This window comes from Cuculus canorus, chromosome 2 (assembly GCF_017976375.1).
Source record: "Cuculus canorus isolate bCucCan1 chromosome 2, bCucCan1.pri, whole genome shotgun sequence".
Taxonomy (NCBI): Eukaryota; Metazoa; Chordata; class Aves; order Cuculiformes; family Cuculidae; genus Cuculus; species Cuculus canorus.
This window is the reverse complement of record NC_071402.1, coordinates 8,981,816-8,996,606: the sequence shown is the minus strand read 5'-3', so window position 1 is coordinate 8,996,606 and position 14,791 is coordinate 8,981,816. Positions and strand designations below refer to the sequence as shown.

The window sequence follows — 14,791 nt, the reverse complement described above, 5'->3', positions numbered from 1 at the left end:
TCTCTGCATACAGATGCTTGTTCCATTCTGTAAGATAAGGGCCTTCCACTAGCGTTCCTGGTTAATTTCTATGAGACTTTCTGAAGAGGACTTCAGTTTCAAGCACCATAATCTTACTTTCCATTAAATAAGACTCTGCTGCCACTAAAATTATTTGAAGTCTCCTTTTACCACATTTTTAACAATCTTTAAAAAAGATGGGTCTTCCAAGACCCATCTTCCCTTGGTGCTCAACAAACTCCCAGAAACATTTGATGTGTTCTTAGTTGTGCAGATCAGTTCGCCCATCAGTTACTTGATTTATGCACGCATAATCTTTTAAAGAGCAATATTTGCCAAGTGTCAGCCCTAAGCCAGGACACTCCTCAGGTGTCAAAGAAAGAGGAAAAACCATAAGTTCATACTGTGTAGTAAATGCTAATGAAAATTACTAGTGTGTGCGAGGAATGTATCATCTTCAGAAACAGGAGCTACTTGTCTAACTTAAAACTACAACTGCTTGTCTACCCTCAACTGAAAAGGTCACCTAACCCTCAGAAAAATTAAATTGGACAAAAGGAGTTGAATCTACACTGAAAACAATCTGTGCTGTTTAGATGAAAACAGAAACAGAGCTTGCCAAGTAAAGGATTTAATTCTTACCTTTTTGGTGGTTCCAATTCCAGCCAAAAGATATCTGGAACAGCTGTAGCCTCTCAAAACAAACACCTGATATAAATAAAGCTGTTTCTGTACCTTCTGAATAAACACAAATCTTTGGACAGTCTCTTTGTTAAGTACAATGGCTTACATTAAAGAAGATGTACTCATTTCCTCATGGCACTACAGACCCTGCATTTTCTCAAATGTATTAGTTACGGAGGCACGAATCAATGTGCAGTATTCAACACAGCTGACGGTCTTTCCTGACTTATACCTTATATGCTTCCAACCACTGCATTTCTAAGAAAAGCTGGGAAATAAACCTAGAGCTTAAGAAAAGAGCTGAACTGAAAGTTGTAAAATTAAAAAAAAGATTAAAGGAAATTCACACAAATGTTTATGCTTTCGTATAGGAAAACTAATACGTAGTCATATAAAGTGTAAATATATCTCCATTCTGAAACCCATAAAATGTAGTAAAAGAACTGGACTTTTTCCTTCAAATCAGCAGGAAGGACAACGCTTCTACTGCTGATTAAAAAAAAAAAAGCAGGTCAAGCCTTCAATGACACCAGTTACACATGGTTGTGGTATACTAGAATTAAAACAAACAAATCTAAAAGCAACCCCCTTCCTCCAAATACACACATATCTCATAGACTCAGTGCGTCTATCTGGAAATAATTTACTTAAGAATTCCCGAGTGCTCTTCTGGCTTCTTGCTGCCAGTCAGATAATAATGCGGTACATCACTGAACTGACGCAGAAAGGTTTTACATTAAGAACACAGCTGTTACTGCGTATGACTGGGATGCTCTTCCAAATGTGATTTTTGACAGCGAGGTGTGAATATTTCAAGAAACTCTAAGAAAACTTTTTGAGACTGCTTTCTTCTCTTTTAGGTAATAGAGGGCATTACTCTTGCAAATCAACACTGAGTTTCAACAAACCCAAAGTTTCTTATGAAGATTAATCACGTTGATACATTTTGTACCTCTATTTCTATCACATTGCAAATGCTATTAAACACTTCATGGCTCACTCTAGTCAAGTTTACTGAGCAGGTTAAGAAATAGATGCTGACATTAGTTACCAGCTCCAGCCAGTTACACCAAATGGCAAAAAGGTCTCCATGCTATAAATGTAACAGCACTGGGTCTAGTCGTGCCCTTTCAAGATTAAACCAGAGGAAACACAGTTACCACCAAAGTTAAACGATTTTCAGTTCTTTTCTGTCAACAAATTTAAATTCTCTATCAGCAGAGTTAACAGAGAAGCTACCACTGTTTGTACACTGATTTTGTGTAGCAATAACAGAATACAGTATACTTAGAAGAGGCAGACGACTAACTCCCTATATCAACTTAATTAAAAGCTTTTTTCCACTTTTCTACCCAGAACGTCCACAAGTAAGTTCAATCATATAGAAAGGTCTGCCTAGACTTCATTACTCTACTTTCTTGATTAGAGGCTACTAAGTGGAGGAATAATTTGTCACAGTCAATGCACCAGCATTTTTTCGTTAGCTGTGAAAGGGAAGCCAACACTTGAGAAATTAGAGCACCAGAAGAAAACATGACAATTCTGTTATTAACTAACAACTTTTATAGCTCAAATTTAAAAATATTAAATCAGAAACAATTCAAGATTCATGAAGAAAAATCTGGAGCTATATACATGCATAATTAAGAATATCTAGATTCAATATTTACTTAATTTTTTTGTACAAGTTCCTTCACACAATTGTATTTACAAGCATGTCTGTTTAAAACATATGAACATACATCTTCTTTTATAGGATTTACAAATCATTTGGATATAATTTTTTCTTAAAAACAAAGGAATATTTCACTGATCTGACAGATTTGGTTTCTCATATGGTACCGGACGGGTATTTTTCCAGTGGGAGAGAAAGAATTATCACTATTCAATTATCTAAATAACAGTTATCCTGTGGTACCCAGAATTATCATATATGGCTTTAAATACCTCCCAAACTCAAAGGATCATCTCACAAGTACAAACCACAGTCCATCTGTGGTATTTTTCAAACTAAACCCTTGAGCCTTTGTTTGGGTTAGATCCACAACTTGGCAAACACATTCTCAGCATTTAATCAGAAATAAGAAGCCCTTCTAATTTAAAGAAAACCAACTCTACTTCCAGTCAAGTCAAGCACATATGGAGAATGTATAAAATGGGACTTTTCTAGACATTCTAGCTACCATTATAGATGTTTCATTATTGTGGGATAACATGGAATTGAAGACACAATATTTGTATGGATTTACAGGAATCAAGTGAGAGATCTTCTAAGAAGGGGAAGAACATTTTCTCCTCAAAATATGAACACTTTTTAGAAAAAAAAACTCTGAGGAGGTTTTCTACGTAATACATCCAAGTTACCAATACAATCCAACCAGGCAGTTCACTATCTAGCAACAAGGTCTTGCATCACAAATGAACTGAAAATTTGTCACCTTGCTTGCTTTTGGCTAGAAAAAAAAAAAAAACCAAAATTCTGTCTTTGGCAAATCAAGTAGTCATCTCCTTCGAACACTGTTCACTAGAGCTCCTGCACGGATTGTTCCACTGTTTGTTCTTCTACAGGCTGCATAGCTTCCTGAACATAAACTATGAATTCTGAAGCCTCTCCACCCTGCGTATAGACAGTCACTGTCTCAATTCCTTCCACTTCATCTGATGAGACTACCAGATGATGCTGTTCAGACAGCTCCACTGAAGCCTGCTGCAGCGTCTCTTGAATCATCAAAGTGTGATTGGCTGATTGCTCCTCTTCTTTTACCTAAGGAGAAGTTGAAGTGGTTACAAAAATTTCACCTTTCCAAGAAGTACTCGGTATTGTGATGATTAACGGAAATACAGCACAGAAATTAGAAACCAGATAGTTTTGAAAGAAAATGTCAGTTCTACAGAACATTTGTTGTGAAGACTTTTGATTAATAAGTGTATAGCTAGACAGAACACTGAATACAGCATCTCAGTTATATGCACAGAGAGCTGTAAAGTTCCAATAACACAAGTCTTTGGAGACAGCTTCTATCTCTCAGCAGTCATTCATTCAAAACCACTCTTATTTAAATAAATCTGAAGTCAAACAATTCCTATAGTAGCACTGAGATGAGAATCCACTGAAAACCACACGAAAAAACACCTACTCTATTAATTTCTTTATCTTTTTTTTTTCTTTAGCCAAGGATGGCTTATAGAAGTAAAAATGCAATTGTAAACTTTAATGGACTACTATCAGAAAACTGTGAAATGTAAATATTACTGAAATAGATTCTTAAGACCTATCATTTGTGAGATAGTATTTTTTCCATTATTGAAAGGATAGTTACAGAAACAATTGAAAATAACACAGTTTTTACAGAACATTTTGCTTCTTGTAAAAAAGAAAAAAAACCCAACACAAATTGATATCAAATTTCAAAGAGTTCAAACAGGGGTCTGTCAATTATTAGAATACAGTACTTAGTAGAATTCAAGAAGTAATCTGAATTCTTAATCAGATCCATAAAAAATTCCTATGCAAAGTATCCCAGGCCAGTAAAAACACATCAGAAAAATGTAAGTCATGTGGAGGAAACACATTCTGTTAAGTACTTGTGATAAATGAATGTACTTGTGAGGAGAGAATGAAATAGCAAGTTTTTGCTATGCAAACACATTTGCTAGGCATTTTCAGCACAATACCACTCTCTGTGTTCATTGAAGAGATCTGTTTTATTTGCAGGATCATAAATGCCAAACCACCTGCAACCGCAACATGCAGTGAATCAAATCCTCGCTTCCTTCTCTTTTCAGAAAATGGGTTGTTTTTGTTAAGGCCTATTTATCTTTCATTTAGACTTAGCAAATGTATTATGAAGTAAGCTCCCAGAGATAAATCATGTTTATTTCTCACTGTAAGAAAGCAGCTGATTGAACTTGTAGGAGGCCACATTTTCTATAACAATTTTTTTCGTATCATCAAATACACCTATAAATTGTCCACTTACACAAACAACAGGGAATGGAGACAGAATTCCTGACTCACAACTCATGATAGAAAGCAAAACCCCATGGTATTTCCAATAACCATTGGAAGTGTAATAAGAAGAGAATAAGGGATTGATAGGTATCAACTTACTGGATCTTAGTGTACCTTTGTATGTCAGAGTAGTATACGGTATGCAGCAGTGAACTCGTAAGTGATCTTGAAAAGAATAGGTCAACTATGGTAGCTTCTACAAAGCATGGAATCTAAATAAAGTTAATTCGAAAGGGGAGATTTTTTTTTTTTTAAAACTAGAAGCTGATTCAACATTTTAGTGCTTTGTAAACAATACTATTAGAACAATCAAGTTCAGAGAAATATAATTAAGATTAGTACGGTTGCTTATGAGGGGAGTGGGAACAGAAGAACTACAGAGATGCTTACAAGCATGTGTCTTACTCCTTACAGACCATCAAGGAGAAAAAGAAGTTCTATACGTTTGTTTTCTCAATGTTCTTTTCTAATTTAATTTCTTTTCCTAAGCAACCATTCCCATTGTTGTTCACTGACTTTTAACTTTTTCATTCTGTATTTGTGGATGACACTAAGCTGGGTGGAAGCATGGATCTGCTGGAGGGTAGGGAGGCTCTGCAAAGGGACCTGAACAGGCTGGACCGCTGGGCTGAGACCAATGGCATGAGGTTCAACAAGGCCAAATGCCGGGTCCTGCACTTGGGGCACAACAACCCTATGCAGTGCTACAGACTAGGAGAAGTCTGGCTAGAAAGCTGCCTGGAGGAGAAGGACCTGGGGGTGCTGGCTGACAGCCGACTGGACATGAGCCAGCAGTGTGCCCAGATGGCCAAGAAGGCCAATGGAATCTTGGCTTGTAACAGAAACGGTGTGACCAGCAGGTCCAGGGAGGTTATTCTGCCCCTCTACTCAGCACTGGTGAGACCGCACCTTGAGTACTGTGTTCAGTTCTGGGCCCCTCACCACAAGAAGGATGTTGAGGCTCTGGAGCGTGTCCAGAGAAGAACAACAAAGCTGGTGAGGGGGCTGGAGAACAAGTCTTATGAGGAGCGGCTGAGAGAGCTGGGGTTGTTTAGTCTGGAGAAGAGGAGGCTGAGGGGAGACCTTATTGCTCTCTACAACTACCTGAAAGGAGGTTGTGGAGAGGAGGGTGCTGGCCTCTTCTCCCAAGTGACAGGGGACAGGAAAAGGGTGAATGGCCTCAAGCTCCGCCAGGGGAGGTTCAGGCTGGACATCAGGAAAAAAACTTTAATGGAAAGGGTCACTGGGCATTGGCACAGGCTGCCCAGGGAGGTGGTCGAGTCGCCTTCCCTGGAGGTGTTTAAGGGACGGGTGGATGAGGTGCTGAGGGGCATGGTTTAGAGAGTGTTAGGAATGGTTGGATTCGATGATCCAGTGGGTCCTTTCCAACCTGGTGATTCTATGATTCTATGATTCTAATGTCTGTCAGATGAAGAGGATTTCAGAGATGCACAAACCCCTTAGGAGTTTATCTCACTTTGCACTTTGACTCAATTCATTACCCTGTACAAAGCTTTTTCTTGAACAATAGGTATGATCAGGTGTTAAATTATTCAGAGGTCCCAGAGTCAGTATGTCTATAGTATTTGTGGATATACACATATATATACACATATATGTGTATTTTATCCCATGAAAGATTTACCATTTAAAGAGAATCTTGCCATTTTCATCGACCTTAATGCAACAGCACAATTTTACCTACTGATGTTGACGCTGGCTTTGTTTGATGGCTTTGTTGCAAAGGATTCAGATTATAGGGATAAAACTACAGGAATGGTCTGAGTCCTTTCCATGTTCTGTACATATCTGAACATTTTAATTGAAAGTTACTTTAAACAGCTCCCGCTGAAGTGCAAGCTCAACATCTTTCAAAAGTGGCTGATGCTGTTTTGACACAGAATAACTCATTTATGTTGTCATAAAATACGAGCATTACCAAAGTACCCTTTACTAATGGAAGCTTGAGCTTCCCTTCAAAAAACAAGGAGCTAAATTATGAAAGAAACAACACTGTTAATGTTCTCCTCTTGTTCCTCTCCATTCACCCCCTTTAAAAAAAAAAAATAAAAAAAAAATTAAAGAAATCCCAAGTCCTACTGAAAGCAACAGGAATTTTGTGAATTCATACACAGAACCCCCTTTTCATAATTGTCCTCTCCTCTTTCCGGAGGCTACCTGCTCCACTGTCAGCACCTGCGTGAAAGGAAAGGACATACACAAGATCTACTGATGAAGATAATTATAGGCAGACAAAAGTCTAATCACTAGCGAATTCAGATAGGAAGATGCAATAAAAAATGTTAGATAATTAAAATTCCATGGCTAGTTATGAATCAGCTGACAATTACCACCCTTGATGCTAGAGATTCTCAAACAATGGAGAAATAGGGGTGTCTAAAATTTGGCCCTTTAATTATGGAATACATACAAACTTCTCCTGTGTTAGTGCACTATACATAATCCTCTGACAATATGCCTCAGGCCAGAAAAATCACACTACATTTGCTAAGAGCTGCAAGAATACGCAACGCAGTCTGAGAAGGATCTTGTATAGCCTCACTTTTGTTGCACTAAATCAAAACCATAAATAATTTTAAATATAGTTTTGCGAGTGTACATAAATAATGAAGAAAATAAATAAAGCACAGTTGACATGAAAATGAAATGAAACTAGAACCTCATCCAATTCAATAGCAGCAATCTAATATTTATTCAGTTTTATATGCTTTTGAAATGAAAATGGCCAATAAAGAAAGTTAATTTAACCTCCCTACCTGGCTTTATCGATATGGCTTTATTACCCTTGTCATGCAGGGTAAAGAAGACTAATGCCCTTATTTCTAGTGTCTCTAGCTTCCAGTATCCTTTTTGGACAGCTATCTGTAATTCTTTTAGTTTGACAAACCACCACATTATTTTTGATATTTACATTTCAAATCAGTTCAACGTTTACATGCTTACGCTCGGTTCCTATGAGGTTGTTCCACAGGGAATTATCTCAAAACGTTAATTTGCATCGCTCAGATTGATGAAACAGTGGGACAGCTGCCATACGAATGAATGAAGTCACTACACACTTCTTTTTATTGGCATATGAAATCTTTTGAAGAGTAACATCCAAGACCTCTCTTCTGTTTGAGAGCCAGCTGAAAAGCATCTGTCTGCTTATCCTTTGCTAAAGAATGACAGCAAGAAGCTGAAGCCACACACAGCTGGCATATTAAATCAAGTCAGTACCTGCATAAATATTCTTTATTAGTTAAATGTGTCACTCATAAAAGCCAATGGGACTATAACCCCCGCGTCTTATTAAGAAGCTCAACATTTCTAAATTATAAATGTTCTTAATTTAAATATCCAAGGACCATCTAAATACATGTAAGTGACACTAAAAATGGGTGTCTCTTTGAGCAATCTCTTCAAGACAAGTAAGTTCTTTTTAATTTGAGAGAAACTAATTAAAGCGATTAAAGAAAATATACTCCTTCCCTTCCCTGAAAGGAAGTAAACAAAATATTTGCGGTAAGATGCTAAAGCTGTTTTCTTATTCTACAGCTCATCCTGAGAAATAATTAATATCTTCCATTTCCTCTGAAGTTAGCAGGAGTTGCAGGTCCTTAGTGTTTAAAAGTTTTGCTGGGCTTGACCCAAAATCCCCTACAGAATGTCTCCCTTGATTTCAGACTGAATGCTGCCCTTCAGCTTACCATGAAGAACAAAACTTTATATTAGCTTACAGATGCTCTTTTTTGTATCTTAAGACATTATGCTATACAAAATATCTACAGAAAAGATTAAAAGGAAAAGTGAATATAAGCATTCTAGACTACAGAAAGCACCTGGATATATGATGTGTCAGCTTATGTTGGTGCCTACAGGTCTGTCTCTATCATTTTGTTTAGTGCCATTTGAATAACCTGAACTCTCTCTGTCTCAGTTCTAGTTTACATATAGATATATTGTATGAAAAACACAGCCAGATACACAGAAAATACTGTAATTTGATCACACTGACCTCTATAACGCGCTATAAACCAAAGACAATCTGGCACACAATACTTTCAGAATGTTAAAGAGACTTGATATAAGAGAGTTGCTTTGCATAAAATAAAATCTACAAGGTGGCAAACAAATCTTCATACAAGCGATGTAGACAGTTTAAACGTTTTAGCAATTGGCTGTTTGAATATATCCTGACAGAGAGCCTGTGACTGGCAACTTCACTCATCTGGTAAAACGCTGTATCACCAGATTTCTTTCTGAGGAAGTGCCACAACACTGGCACCATTTCAATAGCTCTAACAGGACAATAATCTTGATATGACAGATATCTAGATGTTACACGGATGACAAGAACTCCACAGAGGCTGAGAACACAGGGCCATCTGCCTCAGTTAAAACTTTATTTTGCTGGTACCATTAAGCACCAAATTGCTCCATGTCCTAAAGCAACAGCAAACTTGACAATCAACCTATAAACAACTCCATGTATTGGCAATTTTTCTAGATGGACATCAGCATCCAGCATCATGTAGGTACAAATGAGAGCCAGACTGAAATATAAGGCATGTTGCTGAAGTACGACATGCAGTAGCCTTTGACATGACAGCCATGCTAATATTATTAGGTATTTATTTTGGAAGATGTGTTACACTATAGAGCTCTGTTCTGTGATCAGCTTCAAGCTGATGTGTAATTTTTGCTGTGCATTGCTACGGCTGTCTCTTTGAAGAAAGTGACTGTTACCATGGTAGGATTTTACTAAAGCCTGAAGAGATCACAGAATAAAAGGATGAAAGGAAGTAAAATAAAGGATGAAATGCATGGAAATACAGTGTTTTCTTAACCTTGATAAAGACCTGTTTAGTTAGTGAAATAGTTGATATTCTTACTCTTCTGAAAAAATTATGTACAAGTCTAGGTTGAAAATAGGTTACCGTGCTTTTCAGGAATAGAGTTTACCCTACACTCCAAGCTACAGAGGTAGTAAGGACATCAGTCCTGTCTCATATTTCTAAATGGGAGAAAAAGAGAAAGAATTCAGCAGCCAATTACTGCTCTTCACAGTTAATATTAGAGTGGTGCTTAGCACCAGGACCTGGAATGTATCACGTATGCTACATACAAAAAGTATTTCATTCCCCAAAGGCCTTCTAATTTCAATATAAAACAAGAGACACTAAGCAGACAGAAAAAGGGAGGTGGGGAAGTATAATATAAATGAGACAGTGGTCCTTTGTGTGACAGGCATTAGTATCAATATACCAATAGCCTAACCACAGAAAATTACTGTCACCGTATTTTTGAACAGTAATTGAGAGAGCACAATGAGATACAAATCACTCTTCATTAAAAATCCACAGAACTAAGCACGATATGGAAGAAAGCATTAAGAAACTTGTTTGAAAAATGTAATGAGCAATTAAATCTTCATGGATTGAGCAAAGGTAGGAGTAAAAATCTTTACAACTAATGAGATATGGGACACTATGAAAGGAGTAAAAAGTGTTGGAAATGAAAACAAGGTTTTGTTTGATGTGCCAAAAAAGGAACATCAAGCAAAAAATTAGATATTAAGGAAAAGAAGAGGGAGTTGATAAGGCAATCAAGACCATGGGCACAGGCTAGTTGTTTTTTTGGAGTGCTGGTTTTGTTTTGTTAGAACAAAGAGTGCAGCTCTGCTCTCCAGCAGTTCTCTGTATACAAGACAGTTAGGATTTGCTCTGAATGAAGAGGGTTTCAGAAGTTTGTTCAGACAGGAAAAATAGTATTGAGGGAAAGAATTAAAGCTTTACACAATCACCTCCTGATAAGCTTCTCACATCAGGACAATAATCTCTGGTTCAGTATGACACATAAAACATATTGCAGACCTAAACATGCAAATTAGCAGCATATTTGTCTATCAGTATCTAAACAAAAACTGGCTACGATGGTATACTGATTTAAAACTCTAGTTAAGACTAGGAACACAAAAATCAACTTCTCTGGCTCAGTAATTTGAGGCAAAAAGAAAAATCCAAATTTTGAAAAGGATTACACTTATTTTCTAAGAGATTTGGTACAAATAATACACCACATTTATGAAAAACCAATTGATTAATCCAGAAATTATCTTGCTATCCTTACACATTCCTGCTAACGAGCACTGGAAATGGAAGAGCAATAACTATAATAAGAACTATAGCAGATGGACACAGACCAAGAAGGGGACACTCTTCTCATGTCCCGGTCAATGCAGTGAGAGATTCGGGAAACAAGCTTTCAAGAAGGTTCATACCGTGAAACCAAGAAAACACACTTTGAATCTTCTCTCAGTGAAGAATAACTTACAGATAAGACACAGACATTAGACAGTGAAAGAGTCCCTTCTGCAAAAAATAAGATAACAGGAGCGCTCAGTTCAGAGTGAAATGTTCCCTCAGAAGAAACACAGTATTTAAATCAAACTTGGAACAAACTTCTTCAGGGTTAATTAATATCCTTATTTGATGTATATTGCTAACTGAAAGAAATAAATATACATCAAGCTAGCTTGTAGCTAAACACTCTCTCTCTCTGTTCTAGTCTATATACAGCTATATTGTGTGAAAACCAAGTCTTTGAATACAGACCTGCAGACACTGTAAACCAAGGGTGGCTGTGATACTGCCATGACTGCTCATTCTCTGATCTTGCCTTTATGTTCAGCATGTGGGCTAGGAAACAGTCCACCTATGTAACTAATGGACCAAAGAGCATCTGCTAGTAAAATAAACAAAAACCCCAAATGAATCAATCTGCCCACTACGGCCCGTGGACAAATTTATACCTGTAATAGGACAAAGAGTGTCAAATGTGCAGAAAGTAAAGTGACTTGTTTTACACTGCCAGTCCCTCCACTTTGCTATGTGCTCTGTTCTCATTAAACTGCTTTCTGCTTCATTTCTTGTCTATGTTTGCCGTCCACTGTGGACAATATCTTCTCAGCATTAAACCTCTCCCCTAGTTATTCTTTAAACTTAGCACTCTTTGCTCACACCTTTTTCCCCACCTTTTTATTTTTTTTTTTGGACTTTAAGCTGTTCAGAACAACTCAAATATGTCATAAAGAAATACCTTCATTAGCTCTGCCAAAAGAAGATCCAGACTGGATCACTAGTCACTCAAAAAGTTTTAAACTGACAAGGATGCACTTCTCCTGCCATGCTGCGATCAAAGCTTCACTGTGGATGTTTGTCAATGCCAGACAATATTGTTAAAAACGTCACATTATTGTTTTTCTCGGGCATTTGTGTGTGTTATGCTCCTTAGCGGCTGTGTGCTTTCATAGCTGTCACACAACAAGATTTCTCCCAAATTAGATACAAGAAAAAGTTTAATTTTTGATAATAGGCTAGTATACCAACCCTCAGGCAAGAATGAGCTAAAGCCATCTCAAGCTCTAGACACAACCTTTGAAAGGCCTCATACACACGACGCTATCAGAGCCAGCAATGATTCCTATTTTCCAATCATAATCCAAGTTAAATAGGGCAAACTTTGCATTTTTGGGGTTAAAAATCATAAGCTCAATCCCAATTCAGGCTATGATTGGTTACTGCTAAGTTGTCAAAGGGTGTTCTTTTACAAAATCATTCCTAGGAACAAAAAAAAAATATAAAATTTCTAAACTCAGAACTGATTTTTTTTCTTCTCAACATTCAGTTCATGAGCCTGGGGCTTTGAACAGACAATCTGATCTTGATTTCACCTCCATTATAACATGTATTCATTATTTAATATACTTGCATTAATACTACATACAACCCAGGACAATAATTGAATAGAAAAACACCTCAGACATGTTATCCCTTCTGTCTTATCACTTAGTAGAAAACTACTTTAAAAATACACAAGTCATAACTAATACACTGGCATCATGCCATACGCTGAAAAGGACTTAGGGATAAAGGCAGAGTTTGTTTCCTCAAGCAAAAGTCTTGCATTAACCTGAAACACTACAAGTCCTGCAGACTGAAGGTATCTGAGCACACAGGTTAGGGGAAGTGCTGAAGCATCAAGGCAGCAGCATTACTGATAAATACGTCTAGATTCACATGCAATTTTAAAGATCAAGTGCAAATGGTACTTTTACGGATGAAAAGTAAGGAAGAGCACAGCAGTGGGAGAAAGTTCCAGGGAGGAAATGGGAGAAAAAGATAGCAACAATATAGTGTAACATTTACAGCAAAAAATACTTTTAATCATTCCAATAATTTGGGATTTTGAAGAAATTTCTTGGCACAAATATAGCAATAAGAAAGCAATTTGGAAGGGCTAGATAAAAATGAGACATGAAGGTAGGAACTGATGAGAAACTGGGTAATGTATGTCCTTAGAGAAAAAGAAAAAACACCTACACAACAGCATAAAAATCAGAACAACTGCAATAAATGTTATTAAGGAAAAAAATGGAACCAAGCTGCTAAGCAAGGACTCAGTGAGGCCATTAAAGAACAAGAGTGGAAATTCAGTGACAGATGATGCTGATATATTGCTGACAACCTGAATGAATTTTTTGTCTCACAATTCACAAGAGAAGCTGAAGGTCACAGAAGAAAGCGTGGAATAAATTTTCCAGCAGGAAAGTGAAATATGAATATGTCTTAAGATCACTTCAAGGTTAACAATTAGGAACACAGCATAATTAAAACCTGACAAAGTCATAGGTACAAATGAGTGATATCCCACAGAAAGCAACTCGGTATTCACGAAAAAAGAAAAGCTGACATTTCTGAATAGGAGAGAATTATAGTCACGTTAATAACATTTAAAGACTTCTTTTTCAAATTAAAATAGGTGTGGCTATAATTCTGAAGCAATCCTCTGGTAGGAAGACAAGAAGAGGAAACTAGCTAAAGCTATATAACAGCTCAAACAGACTTCGATTAAACACTGATTTATATAGAAAACTGTAAGAGAAAAAATGAAAACAGAAAAATAAAAGAAGAAAAAATTAAAAGAGAAATAATTATCATCATCTACAGACCTCCCCTGGTCCTTTACAGGTAACTAAGCAGACGGTCAGCTGTCAGCAGGCGTATTTCCACCTTGTCCCCCCTGGGAAAGCACAGATCTGCACACTTCTGCACAAGCAAAGTGAAAGTCTCTGAGGGTACCAGAGAAAGAAATGTGTGGGTATTTTAGTACATGCAAAAAACACGAAATGATGCCTCAGGCATCAAAGTAAAGCATTGGTAAAATCCAGCATAAACAGAGGTAGCACAAGATCACTCAGCTTGAACTGCACTTCAATTCTTCACTGATTTTGCTTCTGTGAAACTTCAAATTAGGTGATCAAAGTTTTTTTTTATATATTAACAAGACTCTAAGGGGTGAGGGAGTTGGGGGGAACAGAAATAGAAAAGCAGCAAAAAGATTCTGTGCTTTGAGAATTCAATATTTGATTTGATATAACAGTGGAGCTTGTAACAGCCTGACACCAGACCAATGAGAATCATTGATGTATACATGGCAAGGAAAAAAGAAGTGCTCAATGCTTAGCAGCTTGTAAACTCAAAAGGCTAGAAATATAGATGAAAAAGTGAGGGATAAAATTAATTTGGGATATAAACGCTTACTTATGAAGAGCTAACAGCAAATTCAGATGGTCTAACAAAGAAGACAATAGACTTTAAGATGAATCTGACATGGATCACAATTAATAACTGGAGGAGGAAGAATCACTGGATTTTTTAATTATGTTTACAGTTTAACATTCAAATATCAAAATATAGTTTCTCCTTGGCAGCTGCTATTTCAGTAGTCACTTTCTCCAATGCTTTTTGTAGAAGGGCCTTAAACAATGCACTTTAAGGGAAGAACAAGGTTCAGTAATATCGACAGACAACACAAACACCATTGGCTAATACTGCATTCAACCCTTAAACAGATCATATGTACAGTACAGTGTGCATTCTGGCAGTGACTCTACTGTTAAAGATGTTATGAAACTTGTACATAACAGGATTAAAATGTCTCTTCTCTTTAATGACTGAATTCAGTTTCCAAATCTGAATCTGTTACTCTTAAAAAAAAACCCAAATATCCTACGTGATTTCTAATCAAAAT

The 14,791-nt window shown here is 37.0% G+C and overlaps 1 protein-coding gene across 3 annotated transcripts in view; it reads right to left on the bottom strand.

Moving 5' to 3' along the window:
* Positions 1-227: 227 nt before the first annotated feature.
* Positions 228-14,791, bottom strand: part of ZFAT (zinc finger and AT-hook domain containing) — a 97,755-nt gene continuing 83,191 nt past the window's right edge. For 2 of the 3 annotated variants that reach the window (XM_054059725.1, XM_054059726.1), the window contains exon 16: positions 228-3,448. In XM_054059725.1, coding sequence (XP_053915700.1) covers positions 3,209-3,448 — 240 coding nt within the window. In that variant the 3' untranslated portion in view covers positions 228-3,208. Of the gene's footprint in view, positions 3,449-13,712; positions 13,830-14,791 lie in introns of those variants that run through there. The other variant, XM_054059727.1, reaches the window with a different exon arrangement.